General features: G+C 45.0%; 2 protein-coding genes across 4 annotated transcripts in view; one reads left to right on the top strand and one right to left on the bottom strand.

Annotated features, from left to right (window-relative positions):
- Nucleotides 1-20,214, bottom strand: part of CCDC149 (coiled-coil domain containing 149) — a 108,194-nt gene that overhangs the window by 65,506 nt on the left and 22,474 nt on the right. For 2 of the 3 annotated variants that reach the window (XM_010362987.2, XM_030924235.1), the window contains exons 2-3: nt 3,530-3,691; nt 751-789 (exon numbers count right to left, since the gene is read on the bottom strand). In XM_010362987.2, the coding sequence (XP_010361289.2) occupies nt 751-789; nt 3,530-3,691 (201 nt within the window). Of the gene's footprint in view, nt 1-750; nt 790-3,529; nt 3,692-15,572; nt 15,638-20,214 lie in introns of all 3 variants that reach the window. The other variant, XM_030924230.1, reaches the window with a different exon arrangement.
- Nucleotides 6,846-8,748, top strand: LOC115894967 (protein tyrosine phosphatase type IVA 3). Its single transcript, XM_030924247.1, has one exon. It carries the CDS (start codon nt 7,780-7,782, stop codon nt 8,299-8,301), a length of 522 nt encoding a protein of 173 aa, XP_030780107.1. The 5' UTR covers nt 6,846-7,779; the 3' UTR covers nt 8,302-8,748.

Raw genomic sequence — 20,214 nt, 5'->3', positions numbered from 1 at the left:
TGTACCCACCAAATGGTCTGCACCCACAGAATAGCTTGCACCCACAGAATGGGATGCATCCACCGAATGGTATGTGCCCACTGAACAGTATGCATCCACAGAACGGTCTGTACCCACAGAATGGTATGCACCCACAGAACACTATGCACCCACCAAATGGTATGCACCCATAGAAGAGTATATAGCCACAGAATGATATGCACCTACCAAGTTGTATGTGTCCACTGAATGGTATGCACCCACTGAACAGTATGTATCCACTGAACAGTATGTACCCACTGAACAGTATGCACCCAGCAAATGGTATGCACCCATAGAAGAGTATACAGCCACACAATGATATGTACCTACCAAGCGGTACGTGTCCACTGAATGGTATGCACCCACTGAACAGTATGTATCCACTGAACAGTATGCACCCACCAAATGGTATATGCCCGCAGCATGTACCCACTGAACAGTAGGTAGCTCAAGTCCTGTAACCATGTGCCCTCAACTCTATTTCCCATCAGGATTCCCAAACACAAGGGGAATGCAGTCAACTGGTGTACCTCCCCCATCCAGGCTTCACTGGGTTTCCTTCACTCCACTCCCAATTTCTCTTTGCAGTTGGAATCTCTACCCACTCCTCCCAATAACAGAAAGAATTCCAGGAAATTAAAGGAAGTTCTTTACATTATGACATTCCCTGATCCTCCCAATTGCTGCAAGTTATCAGTAAAACAATCTGAGATCAGAAATAAGTCTTACCTGTTTCCTTTTTTCAGGAGGAAGCGATGGATCTCCATCCTACAAAGAAACAAATGCTACATTTTACTCTGTAAAAAAATACAGATGTACTTAGAAACAAGAAGTTGAACTAAATCATGAACCTAAATGTAGACTCTCCCCACCCTCCCCACCCTGCAGCCAGTAATGTGCTGACGCAAGCTCAAATATACTTTAAAAAAATAACTACAACCTGAACCAGAGTTATTTTGGAAAAACCTCTAGAGAATCAGTTCCCATTAGGACCAAATCTATATATTTTCTAAAATTATTTGAATAAAAAAACTGGATTTGTCAAAATTATTTTTGATCAGAGGCTAAACTGAAATAATATTTCATTTGGTTTGAGTTCCTCTTTTAAATAGTTAGAACCAAAGAACAGTGATGGGGACGCACATACACAGAGAGAGAGAGAGAGAGGAAAAGAGAGAGAAAGAGAGAGAGAGAGAGTTTTCTCCATGGGCAGAACAATCAGTGTTGGGAGGGACAGTATTTGCTCAAAGTTAAGTAGACATTGAGAACTTCTAGTCCTATTACATATTTTTTTTGGCCTTAAAAGGATTCAGGCCGGGCGTGGTGGCTCACCCCTGTAATCTCAGCACTTTGGGTGGCCATGGTGGGCAGATCACCTGAGGTCAGGAGTTCGAGACCAGCTGGGCTAACATGCTGAAACATGTCTCTACTAAAAAATAAATACAAAAATTAGCCAGACATGGTGGCGGGTGCCTGTAATCCCAGCTACTAGGGAGGTTGAGGCAGGAGAATTGCTTGAACCCAGGAGGCAGAGGTTGCAGCGAGCAGAGATTACACCACTGCACTCTTAGCCTGGGCAACAGAGTAAGACTCTGTCTCCGAAAAAAAAAAAGGATTCAATTCCTCTCCCTTTTGTGCCATATCAGGGAATACGAATATCTCAGGTGAATAAGCGAATGCTCCTTAAATGAGCACTCTAATATCTGATGGTGTCTACATATAAGTCAACATGATTTTAACCTAAGGAATCTATTCTGTTCTATTTCTACTCCAGGGCTGTTTAATAATGCCAGCGCAGACAGTTAAATGTCAGTAATAGTGTCCCACTTAAAAAAGAGATTGCCTCAAAAGCAGCAAGAATGAAAACTAGTATTATGCAGTTGGCATTCTCCATTTCAGTATCATTTGCATCTTAAAAGTTTTGCCACATAAAAACCTAGAGAAAATAAAAAAGCCCAGGATATGAGAAAGGTTACAAAAAGTATGGCTATGTCCATACTGTGTATTACCATGCAACTGTTTAAAAGACTGAGTTAAAGGCCAGGCGCAGTGGCTCACCCCTGTAATCCCAGCACTTTGGGAGGGCGAGGCGGGCAGATCACGAGGTCAGGAGATCCAGACCATCCTGGCTAACACGATGAAACTCCGTCTCTACTAAAAATACAAAAAATTAGCCAAGCGTGGTGGAAGGTGCCTGTAGTCCCAGCTACTCGGGAGGCTGAGACAAGAGAATAGCATGAACCCGGGAGGCAGAGCTTGCAGTGAGCGGACATCGCACCACTCCACTCCAGCCTGGGTGACAAAGCGAGATTCTGTCTCAAAAAAAAAAAAGACTGAGTTAAATCTGTATGCCTAGAAATCTGGATGATTCAAATCTAGATGAGTTAGATGTGTAGGCCTAGAAAGATGTCCAAAATAAAGCGCTGAGGGAAAACAGCATGTTTTATTATTTTAAAAAATAAATTTGGAATTTATTTTATTTCTCCATGAATTTTTTTTTTTTTTTTTTTTTTGAGAAGGGTTCTCACTATGTTGCTCAGCTTGGCCTCAAACTCCTGGGTTCAAGCAATCCTCTCATCCCAGCCTCTCAAAGTAGTTGGGATTACAGGTGTGTCACTGCATCTGGCCTAATATAACTCTCTGGAAGGATGGCAATGCTCTCTATATACACTGTCCAATACAGTAGCCATCAGTCACCTGAGCCCATGAAATGTGACATTGACACTGAGGAATGTAGTCTCTTATTTTATTTAATTCTAATTAATTTAAAACTAAGTAGCCACCTGTAGCTAGTGGCCTCTGTATTACTGTAGACTTATGAATCCTCTTTTTAAAGAACTCTATATAATTAAATTAACAAGTAAACAGCCACACATACAGTAGTCCCCACTTGTCCTCAGTTTCAGGTACCTGAGGTCAACCATGGTCCAAACATGTTAAATGGAAAATTTCAAAAATAAATAATTTATAAATTTTAAATTGCATGCTGTTCAGAGTCGTGTGGTGAAATCTTGCACCATTCCCCTCCATCCCACCTGGGATGTGAATCACCCCTTCATCCAGGGTATCCACGATGTCTATGTGGCCCACTCGCTAGTCACTTAGGAGCTGATTTGGCTATCAGATTAAAAAAACAACAGCATATATAGGGTTTCATACTCTCTGTGGTTTCAGGCATCCACTGAGGGTCTTGAAACATGCCTCCCTTGGATAAGCGGGGGAGCCTACTGCAAACACACACGTATATGTTCACAGATGCCAGAGCAAGAAGCATATACACACACATACACACACATACACACACATACACACACACAGAGAGAGAGAGAGATTAACTTGTGAGTGGGATTGGGTTGTGGAGGAAATAGAGGTGGTGACTTTTACTTCTAAATTTTTCCACTTTGAACTGTTTACATTTAACCTTTCTAAAGAAACAGCATGTGAAAATCTCTTTATATCTTAATTCAGGGAACAGGAAAGTGGCCGAACAGGGCAGCCTAACACTTACGATCATCTCTCGGTACTTCTTCTTCAGTGACTGGTGGCGCTCCCGGAGCTGATTGGCCATGAGTTTGTACTGGTCTCTTTCCTGTTGACAGGTGTCCAGCTCCTTGGAGAGGATCAGCAGGGCTTCCTTCTTGCTCTCCAGCTTCCTCTTACACACCAGGTACTACAAAGCAAAAAATCCAGGCAACAGGTCAAAACCATCCATGGGCCTCCATTTAACACACAACGTACTTCACACACCCTGTGGAGAATTTTTGCCATTCTCATTTTTAGAGCTCATGCCCAGAGAGATATTTTTCAGCAAATGACATGTACGTAAAGGCTTCTACAGTGCTAACATGCAGTGCCCTCACGACAGAACCTAAACCTTGGACAATAAGTCAAAAACCAGAACGTTTCAAAAAGTTGCATAAACGGGTAAACAGGTAGACAACTGGACCCCAATTTTGTTTAAAAAGGATTTATATATCCAGATAAGATTATGTAAAATTTTACTAAGATATTTAATACAAATTTTATTAAAATGTTACTCACGACAATCTCTTGGTAGCAAAATTATTTACCCAGGTTTTGAAACTTTTCTTGATGCTTTTCTGTGTTTTCTAAATTTCCAGAGTAAACCTATATGGTTTTTTGTTTGCTTGCTTGCTTGTTTGTTTTTTGAGATGGAGTCTTGCTCTGTCATCCAGGCTGGAGTGCAGTGACATGATCTCGGCTTACTGCAACCTCCATCTCCTGGGTTCAAGCAATTCTCCCACCTCAGCCTCCCAGGTAGCTGGGACTACAGATGCATAACACCAGGCCCAGCTAATTTTTGTATTTTTAGTAGAGACAGCCAGGCTCTGTTGGCCAGGCTGGTCTTGAATTCCTAACCTCAGATGATCTGCCCACCTTGGCCTTACAAAGTACTGGGATTACAGGCATGAGCCACCATGCCTGGTCCACATAGTTTTTATTGTTAAAAAAAAAAAAAAAAGCCCAAAAAAGTTAGTAAAAATAATTGAACCATAAATCATTGCAATAGATTGTAACTGCCCACCAAACCCAGCAGCTATTTTCTCACTTGCCAATTTGTCCACTAACATGGCCCTGATGTGTTTAACTTTTCCTGTGATTCAAATGCAGGCACTCCCCATCCAGAGACCAATCTTAGGAGCTAAGTATTTTAGCCACATTTTGAATTCTCCCAAAACAGTTGAGTATACCTGGTTGGAACTCTTGCCTCAGAGTGATGTGGCATCCTTCCTTGTGCTCACTCTCCTGCACCACAAACCACCCTCACCTAAGTCTGACCCACCATACTGGCCAGCGTGGGCCCGAATAGGACACTTCACTTTTTATTGGATATATTGCACCGTCTGGTATTATTCACATACGTGAAATGTGGCACCAAATACCTTTTGAATTTGCCCCGTAAAAGACCAAATTCAGAGCATTCATGAAAACAATTTATAGTTTCATTATACACTCTGACATGAGTACTTTGTCATTATGGACGCTCACACAAAGCGGAGCGAGAATCAGCACTCCCATTCCACTAGAGTCAATGCTCTTTTATGGACAAAAAGCATTACTCATATATAGTGCTTGGTCGGAACTGACTTTGTTAAGTTCAATTTCAAATAAATGAAAGAGGGAAAAAGAGAGTTTTGTACATTTGCACAATTTTTTTTTCCTTAAAAAAAAAAAAAGTAATTGCTTAGCTTCAAAAACAAAGGCGAAAGAAAAGGCATTCTGAGACGGATCTGAGTTCTAAAAAAGGACACTTCCACCTTGGATGAATTTTATTCCTGGCAGTAATGAGGTTGGAATCCTGCCTTAAAATGTCCTGGATTTTGAGACATTGACATCGTCTTCATGGAGGCAAAATGGTTCTGTTGTCACAGTGATTTCTCAAGAGTAAAATCCCCAATGAGTAAATATCAGAGGAGAGTGGCTCAGAAACCCAAACTGCAGTGTCCTCAGGGAAGTATTGAGATTTCACAGGAAAAATACCATTTACACACAATTTAACACATCTGCCCTTGTTCCTCCAGTTCTTTTCCCGTAATCAGCACCCTTGGTTGTCAGCACTGCGAGTATCGGTGACCCAAAGACACCTTTATCCCTTCAATTTATCAGATTCAAACCTGAGGCCCCAGAGACACTCCTGCCTTCCAATTTAGGGGACAAAAATCCTCACGCATGGAGACATTGGAAGCTGCAGTAGGTAAGCTCCGCGGGAACACCCCGCCTATTGAATGGTAACAGGTAAGGGCCACTGCTGACTGTCAAAGTGGAAATTCAAGTTCCTTGACCTTGAACAGTCTCTGTTAGGGTCTAAGAGAAAAGCTATTTCACTCACAAAGCACGGTCCAGATAAGGCCATGAAAGCTGGGAAGGGCAGTAAAATGCCTCCCTTGCTTCTAGGTCTGAGGTGCCTGGTAGAAAACAGGCACAGAGGCCTCTGCTGAGACCCACTGGCCTGGGATTTGAAGAGCAAAAGTTCTGTAGGTCCCAACAATTTTACTCCATGTTATTTATTTTTATCAGTAGGACAAACCTGAGGCTGAAGCCTCATTTGTAAAGTAGCTCGAAGCAGAGCTCTGGCTGAAAGTGAGACACCTCCCCTGTAGTTCTGCTGCACCCTGGCACGACAGTCTTTGGCATCTATAGGGAACCCTAGAAAACATGCTCTCTGCCAGGCACGGTGGCTCACACCTATAATCCCAGCACTGTGGGAGGCCAAGGTGGGCAGAACACCTGAGATCAGGAGCTCAAGACCAGCCTGGCCAAGACGGCGAAACCCCCTCTCTACTGAAAATACAAAATTAGCCGAGTGTGGTGGCGGGTGCCTGTAGTCCCAGGCTACTCAGGAGGCTGAGGCAGGAGAATCACTTGAACCCGGGAGGCAGAGGTTGCAGTGAGCCGAGATCACACCGTTGCACTCCAGCTGGGCAAAAAGAGTGAAACTCTGTCTCAAAAAAAAAAAAAAAAAAAAAAAAATTAGCTGGGCATGGTGGCAGGTGCCTGTAATCCCAGCTACTTGGGAGGCTGAGGCAGGATAATCACTTGAACTCAGGAGATGGAGGTTGCAGTGAGCCAAGATCATGCCACTGCACTGCAGCCTGGGTGACAGCATGAGTCTCCATCTCAAAAAAAAAAAAAAGAAAAAAAAAAAAAAAAGAAAAGAAAAAAGAAAAAAAAAAAAGAAAAAGAAAACACTGCTCTCTATCGCCTGGGATGCTTGTTAAAAATGCAGATTCCGGGGGGGGGGCAGAGGGTTGGGGAGGGGAGTGGAAGGCGTGGGGAGTGGGGCGGGTAGGGCAGGGGAGGGGGGCGCGGGGGCGGGGAGGGCAGGCGCAGGCGGGGATAAAGCCCGCGGCGGGGCTGGGCTGACTCGGAGCGTGGAGGACCTGCCTGCCGGATGCTGTGTGCTGCGGACCCGCCTGGGGTTCATGGAGTGGGCCACGGGGCCCAGCCCTGAGCACTGTTGTACCCAGGCTCGCCGCGCCTGCTGCTGAGGAGTCCCCGCACTGCTGGCTCTCACCACTGCCCTCGCCTGCCGATGGCCTCTGCTGCCCAGCCTGGGGCCAGCTCTACCGCCTGAGCCCCCTGCCCCCCTCCAGGACTCACCGTACCCTGATGGGGTAACGTGACGGAGGCCCCGCACGTCAGAGGCCGCTGTCCCCACGGCCGCTGCCCGTGACCCCTGGCCCAAGGCCTTTGGAGTTGGTTCAGTTCAAGTTCATTCTTCCTTTGGCCCTTGGGGGCTTGGGGCCCACCTCTGAGTGAAGGGGGCTGTCTGCCCATCCACCGATGTGGAGAGGGCGCCCCCAGCGTGGGGTCCAGCTCTGGACGCTGCTTGGCGGCCGGATTCTCTTTGGGCTTTTAAGTTTTCTTTGCTGAGGTATTTTGGTTGTTCTTTTTATTTTTTGCCTCTTTATGACTATCCAGCTGTGAGAGACAGGAGTTTGGAGTTGCCCGCTTTACTTTGGGTGGGAGTGGGGGGCTGTTTTTTTTCTTTTCTTTTTTAAGAATTGGGTTTTCTTTTTTAATTATCCAAACACTGGGCAGCTTCCTCCCCCACACCTAACTATTTGCACAATATTTGTGCGGGGTATGGGGGTGGGTTTTTAAATCTCGCTTTTCTTGGACAAGCACAGGGATCTTGTTCTCCTCATTTTTGGGGGGTACGTGGGGACTTCTCAGGACGTGTCCCCAGCCTTCTGTGTAGTCCCTTCTGCCCTGCCGGGCCCGTCGGGAGGCGCCATGGCTCGGATGAACCGCCCGGCCCCGGTGGAGGTGAGCTACAAACACATGCGCTTCCTCATCACCCACAACCCCACCAACGCCACGCTCAGCACCTTCATCGAGGACCTGAAGAAGTACGGGGCCACCACCGTGGTGCGCGTGTGTGAAGTGACCTATGACAAAACGCCACTGGAGAAGGACGGCATCACAGTCGTGGACTGGCCGTTTGACGACGGGGCGCCCCCGCCCGGCAAGGTAGTGGAAGACTGGCTGAGCCTGGTGAAGGCCAAGTTCTGTGAGGCCCCCGGCAGCTGCGTGGCTGTGCACTGCGTGGCGGGCCTGGGCCGGGCTCCAGTCCTTGTGGCGCTGGCCCTCATCGAGAGTGGGATGAAGTATGAGGATGCCATCCAGTTCATCCGCCAGAAGCGCCGTGGAGCCATCAACAGCAAGCAGCTCACCTATCTGGAGAAATACCGGCCCAAACAGAGGCTGCGGTTCAAAGACCCACACACGCACAAGACCCGGTGCTGTGTCATGTAGCTCAGGACCTTGCCCGGGCCTGGTTGCCCTGCCCAGCCCTGCTCTGCCCAGCCCAGCAGGGGCTCCAGGCCTTGGCTGGCCCCACATCGCCTTTTCCTCCCAGACGCCTCCGCACACTTGTGTCCGAGGAGCCCCCCGGCCCGTGTGGCCTCCGGGCCTTCTCCTGTCTCTGCCGCTCCCTCTGGCGGCGCTGGCCGTGGCTCTGTCTTTCCAAGGTGGGTCGGGCGCCCTCTTCCCTGGACCCCCTGCCCGCCCGCTCCCACACCAGCCCAGGCCGGTCTCCTCTGGCCTGTTTGTTGCAGGGCGGGGGTACATTTTGTAACCACTGGGCGCCCCCAGCCCCTCTTCTGTGACCCCTTGCCCTGACCTGTTCTCGGCACCTTAAATTATTAGACCCCAGGGCAGTCAGGTGCTCCGGAACTCGAAGGCAATAAATCAGGAGCCGTGGAAAAAAAAAAAAAAAAAAAAAAAAAAAAATGCAGATTCCTGGGCTCCAGCCCAGGCCCACTAAATCAGAATCTCTGGTGCCTGGCTCAGGAATCTGCATTCTTAGCCCATGGTCCAGATGATTCTTATCCAGTCCACACTTTAAAAACTCAGGCTCTGGAAGCCTCAAGCTGCACAGTGTCTCAAAAGTTAGAACCAACTAAAATGGTCTGGAGGGACTGAGAGGCCACAGTTAGCCCACGAGTTCAGGGGCAAGGAACAGTCTCAGAGCCATTCCGGTGAGTGTCTGTGCCACCTTTTGTAGCTTTTGGGATTCTAGACAAGTACAAACAGGGACCGCATTTTACTGCCTCTAGCCAAAAATCTTATACAGTCATGTAGCACATAACAACACTTTAGTCAATGGCACACTGTATATATGATAGTGGTCCTACCACAGAAAGGTGGCGGTACCTTTTCTATGTTTAGATACATTTAGATACACAAACACATACTATTGTGTTACAATTGCCTTGTATTCAGTACAGGAACGTGCGGTATATGTTTGCAGCCTGGGAGCAACAGGCTGTACCACATAGGCTAGGTGTGTAGTCGGCTGTGCTATCTAGGTTTGTGTAAGTACACTCTATGATGCTCACACAATGATGAAATTTCCTAGCAGCACACTTCTCAGAAAGCATCCCTGTCGTTAAGAGACGCATGATTGTATATGCATGTCTCATCAAAACAACAATAGAAATCTGGGAAGTGGGGAGAAGGGCGTGTTGGAGAATGAGATGAAATTTCTTGGCCTCATTCTAAAAAAGTAAAAGCGTATTCCCTGTAATGACAGCTGTTAAAATGTCCCATTTCTTATCCCTGTGATTGGAAACAAACAACAAAAAAACTGGAGAGAAAGAGGTCATGAAGATCCTTCTTAGTGGGCAGCTTTGAACAACCGGCAAATATAAGGCTGGGGCATTAGAAGGAACCCAAATTAGAATGGAAAACCAGACAAGCTAAGTCACTGTGCTTGGGCTGTTTAGGCTCCCAGAGGAGGATCAGTAACTATAGATAGCAGATCCAGCGATGGGCTCATCATGAACTGCAGGTACCTTGGGAAAGACATAAAACACAAGGACCAAAAGAACGCACACTACCCGGGCCTCATTTCCACACTTGGAAGATCGGGGGTTCCCAGGGCACTCTCCACCTTGAGGAACCCACAATTTCAACACCACTGTCAAATATCACTGGATGTGAAGAGTGCAGGGGAAAGCACAGGGTAAGGGCTCCAGTTCAGAAGGTACGACTCACTTTGAGTACCCAGAACTTGCTTTCTCTGCCTTGTCTAAGACAGAGCTGGCTCAATGATTTCCAAAGACCGTCTGCAGCCAGAGTATTTCCAGAATCTCTGGACAGTCACTTGGTGGGACATGGTGCTGGGACTGAAACTGCATTTGCAGCAGCAATTTATAATCGAGTGAGAAAAGGCCAAACATCTATTGGGTCAATATTCATGGCTCTTGCTATTATTTCTAGTTCTCCTCTCCTTCCAGGCATGTGGCAGGATTGTCCATCCCCACTGCTTTTGGGTAAAGCAGAAACACGGAACCGGCTTTGCCTGATAAAATGGGATTGGAAGGGATGTGAGTTGCTTCAGGAGGAAGGCACTTGAGAGAGGAGGTAAGAATTGCTGGGTTTTCTCCTCCCCTGCAGCAACAATGGTGGAAGCACAGGTCGCTATGGGGGTGCCACAGGATAACAGAGCTTGGAGTGGCAAGCACAGCAGACAACTGCCTGGAGAGCCATTTGGGTCCACAGAGAACTTTGTGTGATCCAGAAAAAAATGATTGATGTGTCAAAGTACTGAGATTTGAGGGTTTGTTACTGAGCATAACTTAACCCATCCTGATTCACAGTGTCTATATCAAAAAACAGGACTGTCTGGGGTGGAGAGAGGTTATACTTGCCCCTGGGCTGTGTGTCCACTGAGTCGTCACACTGAGGACGAGGGTTCATGTGATCACTATTAGTAGTGCTATTGATGACAAAAAGCAAGGTTTTGTAACACATGCTTTACCTGCATAATCTCCTTTAATCCTCAGGACAATGCAATGAAGTTACTGTGCTATCATCTGCATTTTATAAATGAGGAAGTAAGGCTTAAATGAAAGTGTGTGCATAATGTGCCAAGGGATTGTGAAGCCAGAATTGGAACCCAGCTCGTTATAGAGCTAAGCCTGTGGAACCCCAGCTCCTGACAAACTAAACATTCTGTGCCCCACCTCCAAAAATCAGAAAATTCATGGAGTTGGTTACCACATCTAGTTGGTATTCCTAGTACAAGAAAACAAAGAAAGAGACATTTTGAATTTGGCTACTTTTCTGGACCTAGAACAAATAGTAATAAAGGTTTTACTGATTCAAACAACTTTTTCTAAAACTAGTGGGTCTGCCACTTATTTCCTCAGATGCAAAGCCTGAAGGAAGATGGGAAAAAAAATGTTTCAAAATCCACAAGCCTCACTATTCTCTCCTTTTCATGAGGGAGCCAAGTGGAAACAGTAAGGTTTCCATTCAATTCTAAGAAATGGGACAAACTAAAGGGCCCAGAAAGGAACTAGAAGGTTCTTTTCTCAAAAGTAGTTTGATCGCAACAGGAGTTTTCTGTAAGCTATAGCTGGCCTCATTATTCAGTCAAATATTTTCTGGGTGCCTTCTATGTGCTGGGCACTGAGCTAAGTATTGGGACCCTCATGGGATAAATGATATCATTGGATTTTGAAAAGGGAAGGCATGATACCTGGTTAACAAAACGTTATTGCCTGCTATTGGGAATCCTGAAGGTTCTGAAACCTGAAAATGTGTTTCTATCTTGTTAGTGACCTAAGCTGACGTGAGGGTGTCTTTGGCCTTTATCCCATGGAGTGTGAATATTCATGTATTTGCTGAAGAAAAATCAATGTGTTTGATCCCTGGCTGCTGCCTGAGACTCTGCTGGGGATGACATATAATACACAGTGTGTGTACTGAATTTCGTTTCAGATTCCCAAAACTCCTGCATGAGAAACACATCTGGGCTCCAAGGACTTTAGATATGGAATCTTTTATTGGCAAGTCACCCTTACAAATCTCTACAGTCTCGATGATGAATGTGTGAATAAAATCAAACCTTTCTCCAACAGTAATTGCCCAAATAGCTAAGTATTCATTAGATTTCTACTTCCTCACATAGGCTAAGAAAAACTGTAAGTGCATTAAATGCAGTAAATCTTCAAGCTTCCATATGCTTACGTGCCTGTTCCCCCAGCCTCCTAACTTCCTTATCCTTTAGAGTCAGCACTGAATGCTGGAGCTGGGATAAACCTCACGGATAACCCAAGTGACTTGCCCAGTTGTAAAGAACAAGGCTCCTGACTTCCAGCATATTCCATGACAGTGTTTTCCAAATTGTGGGTCATGATACATTAGTTGCAATCCTTGTTTTCTTTAAAAAAAAAAAAAAAAAGATACAGAACAGAGCAGAAAATATCAGGGTATATGCCCTGTAGTAAGGGTAATTATTGTTTCCTGAAGCTTTTCTATTTGAAAAGTCTATAGGAATAAACACACACATATGCCTATTTTCACATATTTCTTATGAGCTGACATTTTAAAAGTCTGAAAACCACTGTTCTCTAATAAGCCACTCTGGACACTTATCCATTCACTCAACAAATATCTGGTGAAAGGAACGAAGAGAGGCACAGGTGGGTGGGGGTGGGGCAGGGAGGAAACCTTGAGAGATGATGTTTGATGTGAATTTTGAGAGGTGAGTAGGTGTAAAAGGCACCTGAATAGAGACCATTATGTCATGGAAATCATTCACTTGTTTTCTGGGATTGAGTCACAGCTCTAAGGATTTAATCCCTGCTGCCCCCTACCTTGAGGTTATTGTGAACTTGAAAGGAAATGTGCTATGCTAAAGGCTTTGTAAACTCAAAAAAGATTGAACACATGATTTTTAGAGCATTTAAAGCATCCAGAACACTTTCGCAGACACGCTCCCATTTGACAGTCAACACTCTATGACAGGTGGGACAAGAACTGCTTTCCCCATTTTATGGGCAAAATAGCTGAGATTCAGAGAGGTTAGCGTCTTTCCTAGAGACAAGTAACTAACAACTGTCAGCTGAAACCAGAACTTTCCATTACACATTCCAGGTTCTTTTTACTATTCTGTATTAGCACCAAATTAGTTATAAGTGGTTCAACACATTACCTGTGTTGAGCAAAACAGTATTTTCAACAAGTCACTCCATAGAGGTAACTGCATAGCTCAGAGGAATACATTGTAACTCATTTCCAGGTCCTGTTTGGGCGAGAGGCAGTTCTCCTGGGGCCCTAAGTCGAATTCCACAGGGAATGGCTGAGGTCCAAGAGGCCACCTATAGATTTAACAGTGTCAACAACAAATTGCATGTACAACAGTGGTCCCGTAAGATTATGCGGCCATATTTTTACTGCACCTTTTCTATATTTAGATATCTTTAAATACACAAACACTTACCACTGTGTTACAATTGCCTAGAGTATTCAGTACAGGCACATGCTGTACAGGTTTGTAGCCCAGAAGTAACAAGCCATACCATGTAGCCTGGGGGTGTAGCGGACTATACCATCTAGGTTTGTGTCAGTACACTCTAGGACGATCGCACAATGATGAAACAGCATAACAAAGCATTTCTCAGGACATATCCCTGTCATTAAGCAATGCATGGGCACAGATAATAATAGATGGTAATAAGTAGCTGATTATCATTCACTAATACTGGCTAACTACAGTACACTAAATGCTACAAAAGAGACACAAAACTCCCAGAAAAGAGAGAAAAGCAGTTTAGACTAATGGTTGGGAATATGGCAGGAGGAGCCGAAAATGCCTAAATTCAAATCTTGGTTTTGCCACTCACTAGCTACATGATCAATTACCTAGCCTCTCTGTGCCTCGGTTTCTCCATTTTTAAATGAAGATATTTATAGCATCTTCAGAGGGTTGGTATGAGAATTAAGAGTTAGTATATGTCAAACATTTAAAACAGTGTGTTGTATGCGTGTTAATGATCATTACTACTATTGTTATCATGGAGGAGAGAGTGATCACAGCTTAGCAAAGAAGGTGCTCAAGGAGTTGGAGGACAATGTGGTATTTGAAATGGATCAGGAGGGAGAGGTAGAGGGACACATCTTGGTTGGGGACAGATGGAGTTGTGGCAAGTGGCAGTGACAGGGAAAATGTTACTCCTGGCTGGGAAACAGCCATAGCAAAGCACAAAGGTGAGAGGCCAGAAGATGTGTGGTCAGAACAGTGAGCCACACCCTGGGTTGGCTGCAGTGGAGGGTGGGAGTACAAGTGTGAGAGATAAAGTCAGAAAGACAGATGGGTGGCCAGGTCAGAAAGGGCCTGGATGTGGTGCTGAGGAGTTCAGATTGTATTCTTCCAGCAATCAGGAGCCCCGAGGGGCTCTGAATGGAGGAGTGTCATGAAGAATCATCTCAGGAAGAAACTTTCATCCTGTGGCGTAAATTATATTGGACAGTACAGTGTGGGTGGAATGTGTTGCCAAGCTTGAGAAGAGAAGAGAAAGTGATTGTGGGTCAGGACCCACTCTGCAGACACACCTTTGGATTCTGCAGTTTGAGCTGTCAGGCCTACAGAGAACACACTGGCTTTACTGTTTCTTAATGCAGTCTGTGTTCATGGTGTCTAATACAGTATTGTTAGACAGGGCGCTACCCAGGCAACCAGACTCATGCGTGGTTTCAGCCTCCACTGTGACAGCAGGTGCCAGAATCACATCAGTGGGCGAGTGGGTCACATGGCTGCCCAAACACACTCCAAAGGGCCAACTTGAGCAGGGAAAAACAGGGAAATACCCCACTTTCTGGCCACTAGGAGGGGCCAAGAGACACACACTTTATTCTCCTAATGCCTCCACTTTCGCTCTTCAGTCAAGACGAAACTCTGCTGGTCAAGTTCATGTGTAGAGTAGGGACCACCGACATTCTCTCTCCTTCCCAGCTCAGGAAGGTTTCAGTTTGTTTTCAGAAGAGGGGACAGAGAAATGAAATTAGTATTTTTTTTGAATATCTACTATGTGCCATGCACTCTTAGGAGTAAGAAGACGACCTTCATTTGATTATAACAGTAACAGTAGCAGCCACTATCCAGTGAGCGTTACTATTTTCCAAATTGCTAAATGTTCTATTTGAAACATCATATTTAATCTATATGGCCACTATGAAATAGGTTGTAAGATGAGTCCCATTTTACAGAGAAGGAAACAGAGCCTCAAAGAGGTAAATTTATCCTTCATCACAAAGGTAGTAAGTGGAAGAGCCAGACTGTTACCTGGGTATATCAATTAGGATTCTTTGGTGTCAGCAACAGTAACTGACACTCTAACAAAGGAATATATTGGAAGGATACTGGCCCTTATAGACTTGGCAAGAGAATGCAGAACTAGACTTAGACACAGGTGGGCTGCAAGGCAAATCTGGGCAATGGAGAAGGGAACCAGGAACCACCAACCACCAGGTCTTGTTGCAGGAAAGGTTGAATCAGAGGTTGCCAAATGGGATGAACTGGACTCTGTTAACATTTCAATCTCTTTGTCTCTCTGTTCAAGGATGTCTCCAGTAGCCTAAAGCAGATTATGGGGAGCCTTTGCCTAGGCACCTGTCCACAGTTGTTAATGTACACAGACTGTATCCAATGGTAATACCCTCCACTTGGAAGTGCTATTGAGAAAAAGCAAGGAATTCTGGGAAGTGAGAAAACAACAAATGTGCACCGCACCAACCTGGGGAGGATCCATGCTACTGAGTTGACTTCTCAGCCTTGCTAAGGCTCCCCTTCTTGTGGTTTCTGAATAAAGATTGAAAAAGAAATGGTGATCATGTAATAATAACCCTTTTACTTTAATTAACCTCTAAGTCTCTATTAATCATACACAGAAACACAGGAGTGCACAGGAGCTGCATGAACACTCAGGGTGAGGCTCACGTGGCTGCCCTTGGGTACACACCTACCAGCTGGAGTAAGGAAGAAACCACCTGGTATATACTAACGCCAAATATACTAGGTAATCAGTGACACGCGAATGGAATAAGCTCAGTAAAATATGCCCAGTTTTGAGTGTGAATACTAGATATCATAAAATATTTTTATTATTCTCTCAAAAATAAATTTCTCTGGAATTGCATTTCCATTACATTTTTAATGCAGAGCTCACAACTCATTTGTCGACGTTAATTCATGCCCACACACAAACACCATGAAGGTAGCCCTGTGCTCATCATCCGAAGAGCCCAAACCATTGGCCATGGAGGGGCTTTTATCTACCCGTTTACTGTTATCTGCATTAAAGCAAATCATAATTGCTACAACAAAGATCAAAAGATCATAATAATTAAATGGCTATCTGACATACTACATTACTATTTGGGTGCTTTATAGTCAGATAAATGAGAGATGAAGGTAGCTGGGGTGTAGCGCGGGGGGGCGGGGGGAGGGTAGGGGGTGGGGATGGGGTAGAGTCACCTCTCACCAAACAAAGACTCCTGTTCCTTTGAGATTTTTACTAATGGGATCAGTCTAGCTCTCACTAGCCACTGCAAGGGCATGCCTGCGAATCCAGACAGGCTTCTCAGCAGATGATAAACAGACATGGCCAAAGCGTTCATGTTCAGGAATAATTTAGAAACTTCTCAACTGCAGACTCATTCTTTCTGCAGAGGTACCTCCTCCCCTGATCACCCTCTACTCATAACTGCACTTGCCTTCCCCTCTGCTCCATCCCCCATCCAGCAATACCTCACTTCCCACCCAACAAACGGCTCCAGGTGAACAGCATTCGACAATCAACCTCCTTTCCCCAGCCTCCAACAAGCCACCCCTCCATGCCTGGAACCTCTCTTTTGCTCTGCCCTGTGATCTCTGGCAGGGATCATCACAACAGCCTTCTGGTTTCCCTACTTGTCTAGTCCAGGTACCAGTCCTTTGGAGAATGTAAATTAGGGCTTGCCACTCTTAAAAAAAAAAAAAAAAAAAAAAAAAAAAAAAAAAAAAAAAACTCTGATGTTAAGGAGATTTGCAAACAGGAGCCTTTCAGTATCTGGCTGCAACGCACCTCTCCGTCTTCATCATCAGCTCTTCTATTCCTGCCCTCCATGTTCCTGTTCAGCTCACCTACTGCTGCCCCCACGCTCAAGCTTCTTCACCTCTCTCTTTTTCTACACTGTCCTGCACCCTGCTCCCAAGTCCCTGTCTGGGAAGCTTCTGCCATGCCCCCAGGCAGAGAGCCATGCGGCATTGTGAGTATACTTAGAGTAGCACTCACACACCCTGTATCGCAGCACCTGCCCACCTGCCCACTTGTCTGACGGAGGCTTCTTTGCAGCCAGGGCCCATCTTATTCATCTTTGCATCTCCAGAGCCAGGTACAGCTCCTGGCCCACAATGTGTGCTGAATACATATTTGAGAAATAAATTTCCATTCCCACCAAGCTGAATATATACATACATATGGATAGATTTTACATATTTTAGTCAGATAGCCATCAATTTATTATTATGCCTAAATGTCTAAATCTCATTTAGCATCATGCTTTGGGGAAAAAAGAATATCCAGTTACACAAACTGAGTGTATATGGAGAGGATGCAGGACAGTTCCTATAGAATCATCAAAACGACATTTGTATGTTGACCTCGTTTTTACTGCTTAAAAGGACCACTTCCCTGCCATTACAGGGGTATACACTCCATTCAGCACCTTCGTTCTTAAAAGTCCTGCAGATTCACCAACCCCACAGAGGCATTCAGAACCGCCACTTGGAGATACACGTACATTTAACCTCTCCAGACATGGATTTGGGTATCTATGGCGTACAATGCCTTGTGGGGCTAGCCACATGCTGATGTTCATTTTGTTGAAGTCCTCCAGCCTGCGGCAATCCCTAAGCCCTGCAACATTAACACCTTCGCATCTTGGGTGTAAGCCTTTCCTGCCCACGCCTATACTCTGTCCTCCAATTGTAAGACACCCTAGGCATTTCCACAGCCTTTTCTAAATCTGTATTCACCTCTGTAATTTTTAGATAACATTTCAGCAATTTCAAGTTCGTAGCTTAATGATTCTAATGCCATTCTCTAAGAAGGAAGACTTTTTTTTTTTTTTACGATCTATCTTTCTTAGAATCACCATTCCCCTCTCCGGTATTACTTTTGACAGGCAAACTTTGATTATTTGAATGCCCCAGGGGATGTGCTGAAATTTAAGTGAGATTTCAGGTAATTGGAAGAGTTTATAATGTGAACTATAGTAGCTGGGGGGTATGTGAAATTCACTGACAGTCTTGGCTAACCGAAGTTTTGAATAACGAAGGTTTGCCTGAATATCTATTTCAATTCTTTCACTTCTCTTACTTCTCCTTTCCTCCCTCTCACCATCTTCTCAGTCTCTGCATTCTCCACTGACTATATACCTGTCCTTTTCAAGTCTATAAAGATGAGAAGGAAACACATGGAAAAAAGATTGGCTTTTTCTCGTTGGCCATAAACGGACTAGGAAACTCACTTGCTGAAGACAGCATCTGTTTCTAAAAATCATTGCTTGCCTAGAGTGAATTTGCTCTGTCCCCAGTGCTAGGCTGATCCGACCTTGCCTCAGGCCGAGATGCTGCCAGTGCACCTTGCAGCTCTGGTTTCTTTCAGAGATCATGTATGTATTCAGGATGAAGCACTAAAATTATCCATGCATCTGAAACCCTCTCTTTGCCATCCAGGTTGCCAGAGGCCTGAGATCTGCTGGATACAGGTGACAGGCGGCTTGCATCACCAGCCCTCACATACTGCAATTACACATTATGACATATAACTGTCACATATGGAATGTAACAATAGCTTCACTGGTTACCTCATTGTAGAATAATAATTCAATTCAGTTGCAGAGGGCTTTCCTTGTGGGCTTTGTAGCAGTAAAAAGTCAGCAAAGCATGTACAATATTTTGGTCCGACTGACTTTAAAAGCTGTAAAACTGCTGTGGTTCATTTTATCTATCTCAAGAGAAATCCTAAAAAAAACCCCTAACACCCCTACTACTGATGAGGCCCAGTGCACTTTTGCATATTATCAGCTCTTAACTTCTTAGACCTGTTCCCGAACCCTGGGAGGCAAAGGGGACCTGTAATCGTGCTTCCACTTTATAGATGAGGTACTGAGAGGGTTACAGGATGGCATCTGCAGAACTAGAACTGATTCCTTAACTGTCCTTTAACAAAAGGGAAACTTAGGAGATACAGACAGGAAGGCATCATTAATAGAAGCAATGTGGCACCTGGGCTTTACAGTGAAATGATGTGGGTTTTGCCACTATCTCCTACCACGAGGACCACAAGAAGCCGCTCCCCCACTCTGTGCTTCAGTTTTCTTTTCTATAATGATACGAACAGCCAGCAGCATTTGGAAGCCTACTCAGTCCTAACAGATGATTCAGCATTTCACATACATTAATCACTAATCCTCATCGCCACCCCAAAATATAAACATCATTACCCCCCCCTTTACAGGTGAGGAAACTAAGGCTCTAAGAGTTTTTTGGGGAAAATAAATTATGAAGCTTGTAAGAGGCAAAGGCGGGATTTGAACCCAGGACTGTCCCATGTCTTTTCTGCCACAGCACCCCATTCACTCACAGGAGAGTTGGAAGGATTCTATAAAATTACTCACGTGAGAAAAAGCACTCAATAAACTCTAAAGACATCAATCTTATTATCACAGTAATCAAAAGAACTGAGTCTGTCCCATTTGAAGACGGAAAACAATCTCCATTCCTAAATGTGTCGATATATCTTGTCTTCTGAAAAATATGATTCCCCTGCTGGGATGAACAGTCCCATAAGAGGGCCGGTGTGTTCAAGATGAAGCTTCAACCCAAGATGGAGCATGTCTGAGAACAGTCCCTGGCTCCCAGCTCGCTGATACTTGAGTCAGGTGCACATACTCTGCAAGGAGGTGTTCCATCCCAGTCTGCCCCAAAAGGCAGTCATCTGCAGACTTGAGATCTTGAAATCAGCCGTGCAAATCCATCACTACTTTAATTATCCAAGTAAATAGAGCTCTTACCACCATCTGCTGAGATTTTAACCAATCATGATCAACACAGTCTTTCTCTCTGGATGAGACCCTCAGAGTCATCGCTAAAGGGCCACTTGGGCCCTGAATTTCCGCCTGCAGCATGCAGGCCTCCCCAGCCGAACCCTGTGGCTGGGAGCTTTTTTCTCCCTCTCACTGCACCTTGCTCATATTTTCCTGAGTGCTGTTAACTTGCTCCTGCACTTCATCTTCATCGTTTTTGTTTTCTTTCCATCAACTCCAGACACTACTGATTAGTAAGAAACTATCCTCAACAAGAACTGTCAGTTCAGAACTCAGCCCCCCAGC

This window comes from Rhinopithecus roxellana, chromosome 2 (assembly GCF_007565055.1).
Source record: "Rhinopithecus roxellana isolate Shanxi Qingling chromosome 2, ASM756505v1, whole genome shotgun sequence".
Taxonomy (NCBI): Eukaryota; Metazoa; Chordata; class Mammalia; order Primates; family Cercopithecidae; genus Rhinopithecus; species Rhinopithecus roxellana.
The sequence above is the reverse complement of the archived record's forward strand: the minus strand, read 5'-3'. Positions and strand labels throughout refer to the sequence as shown.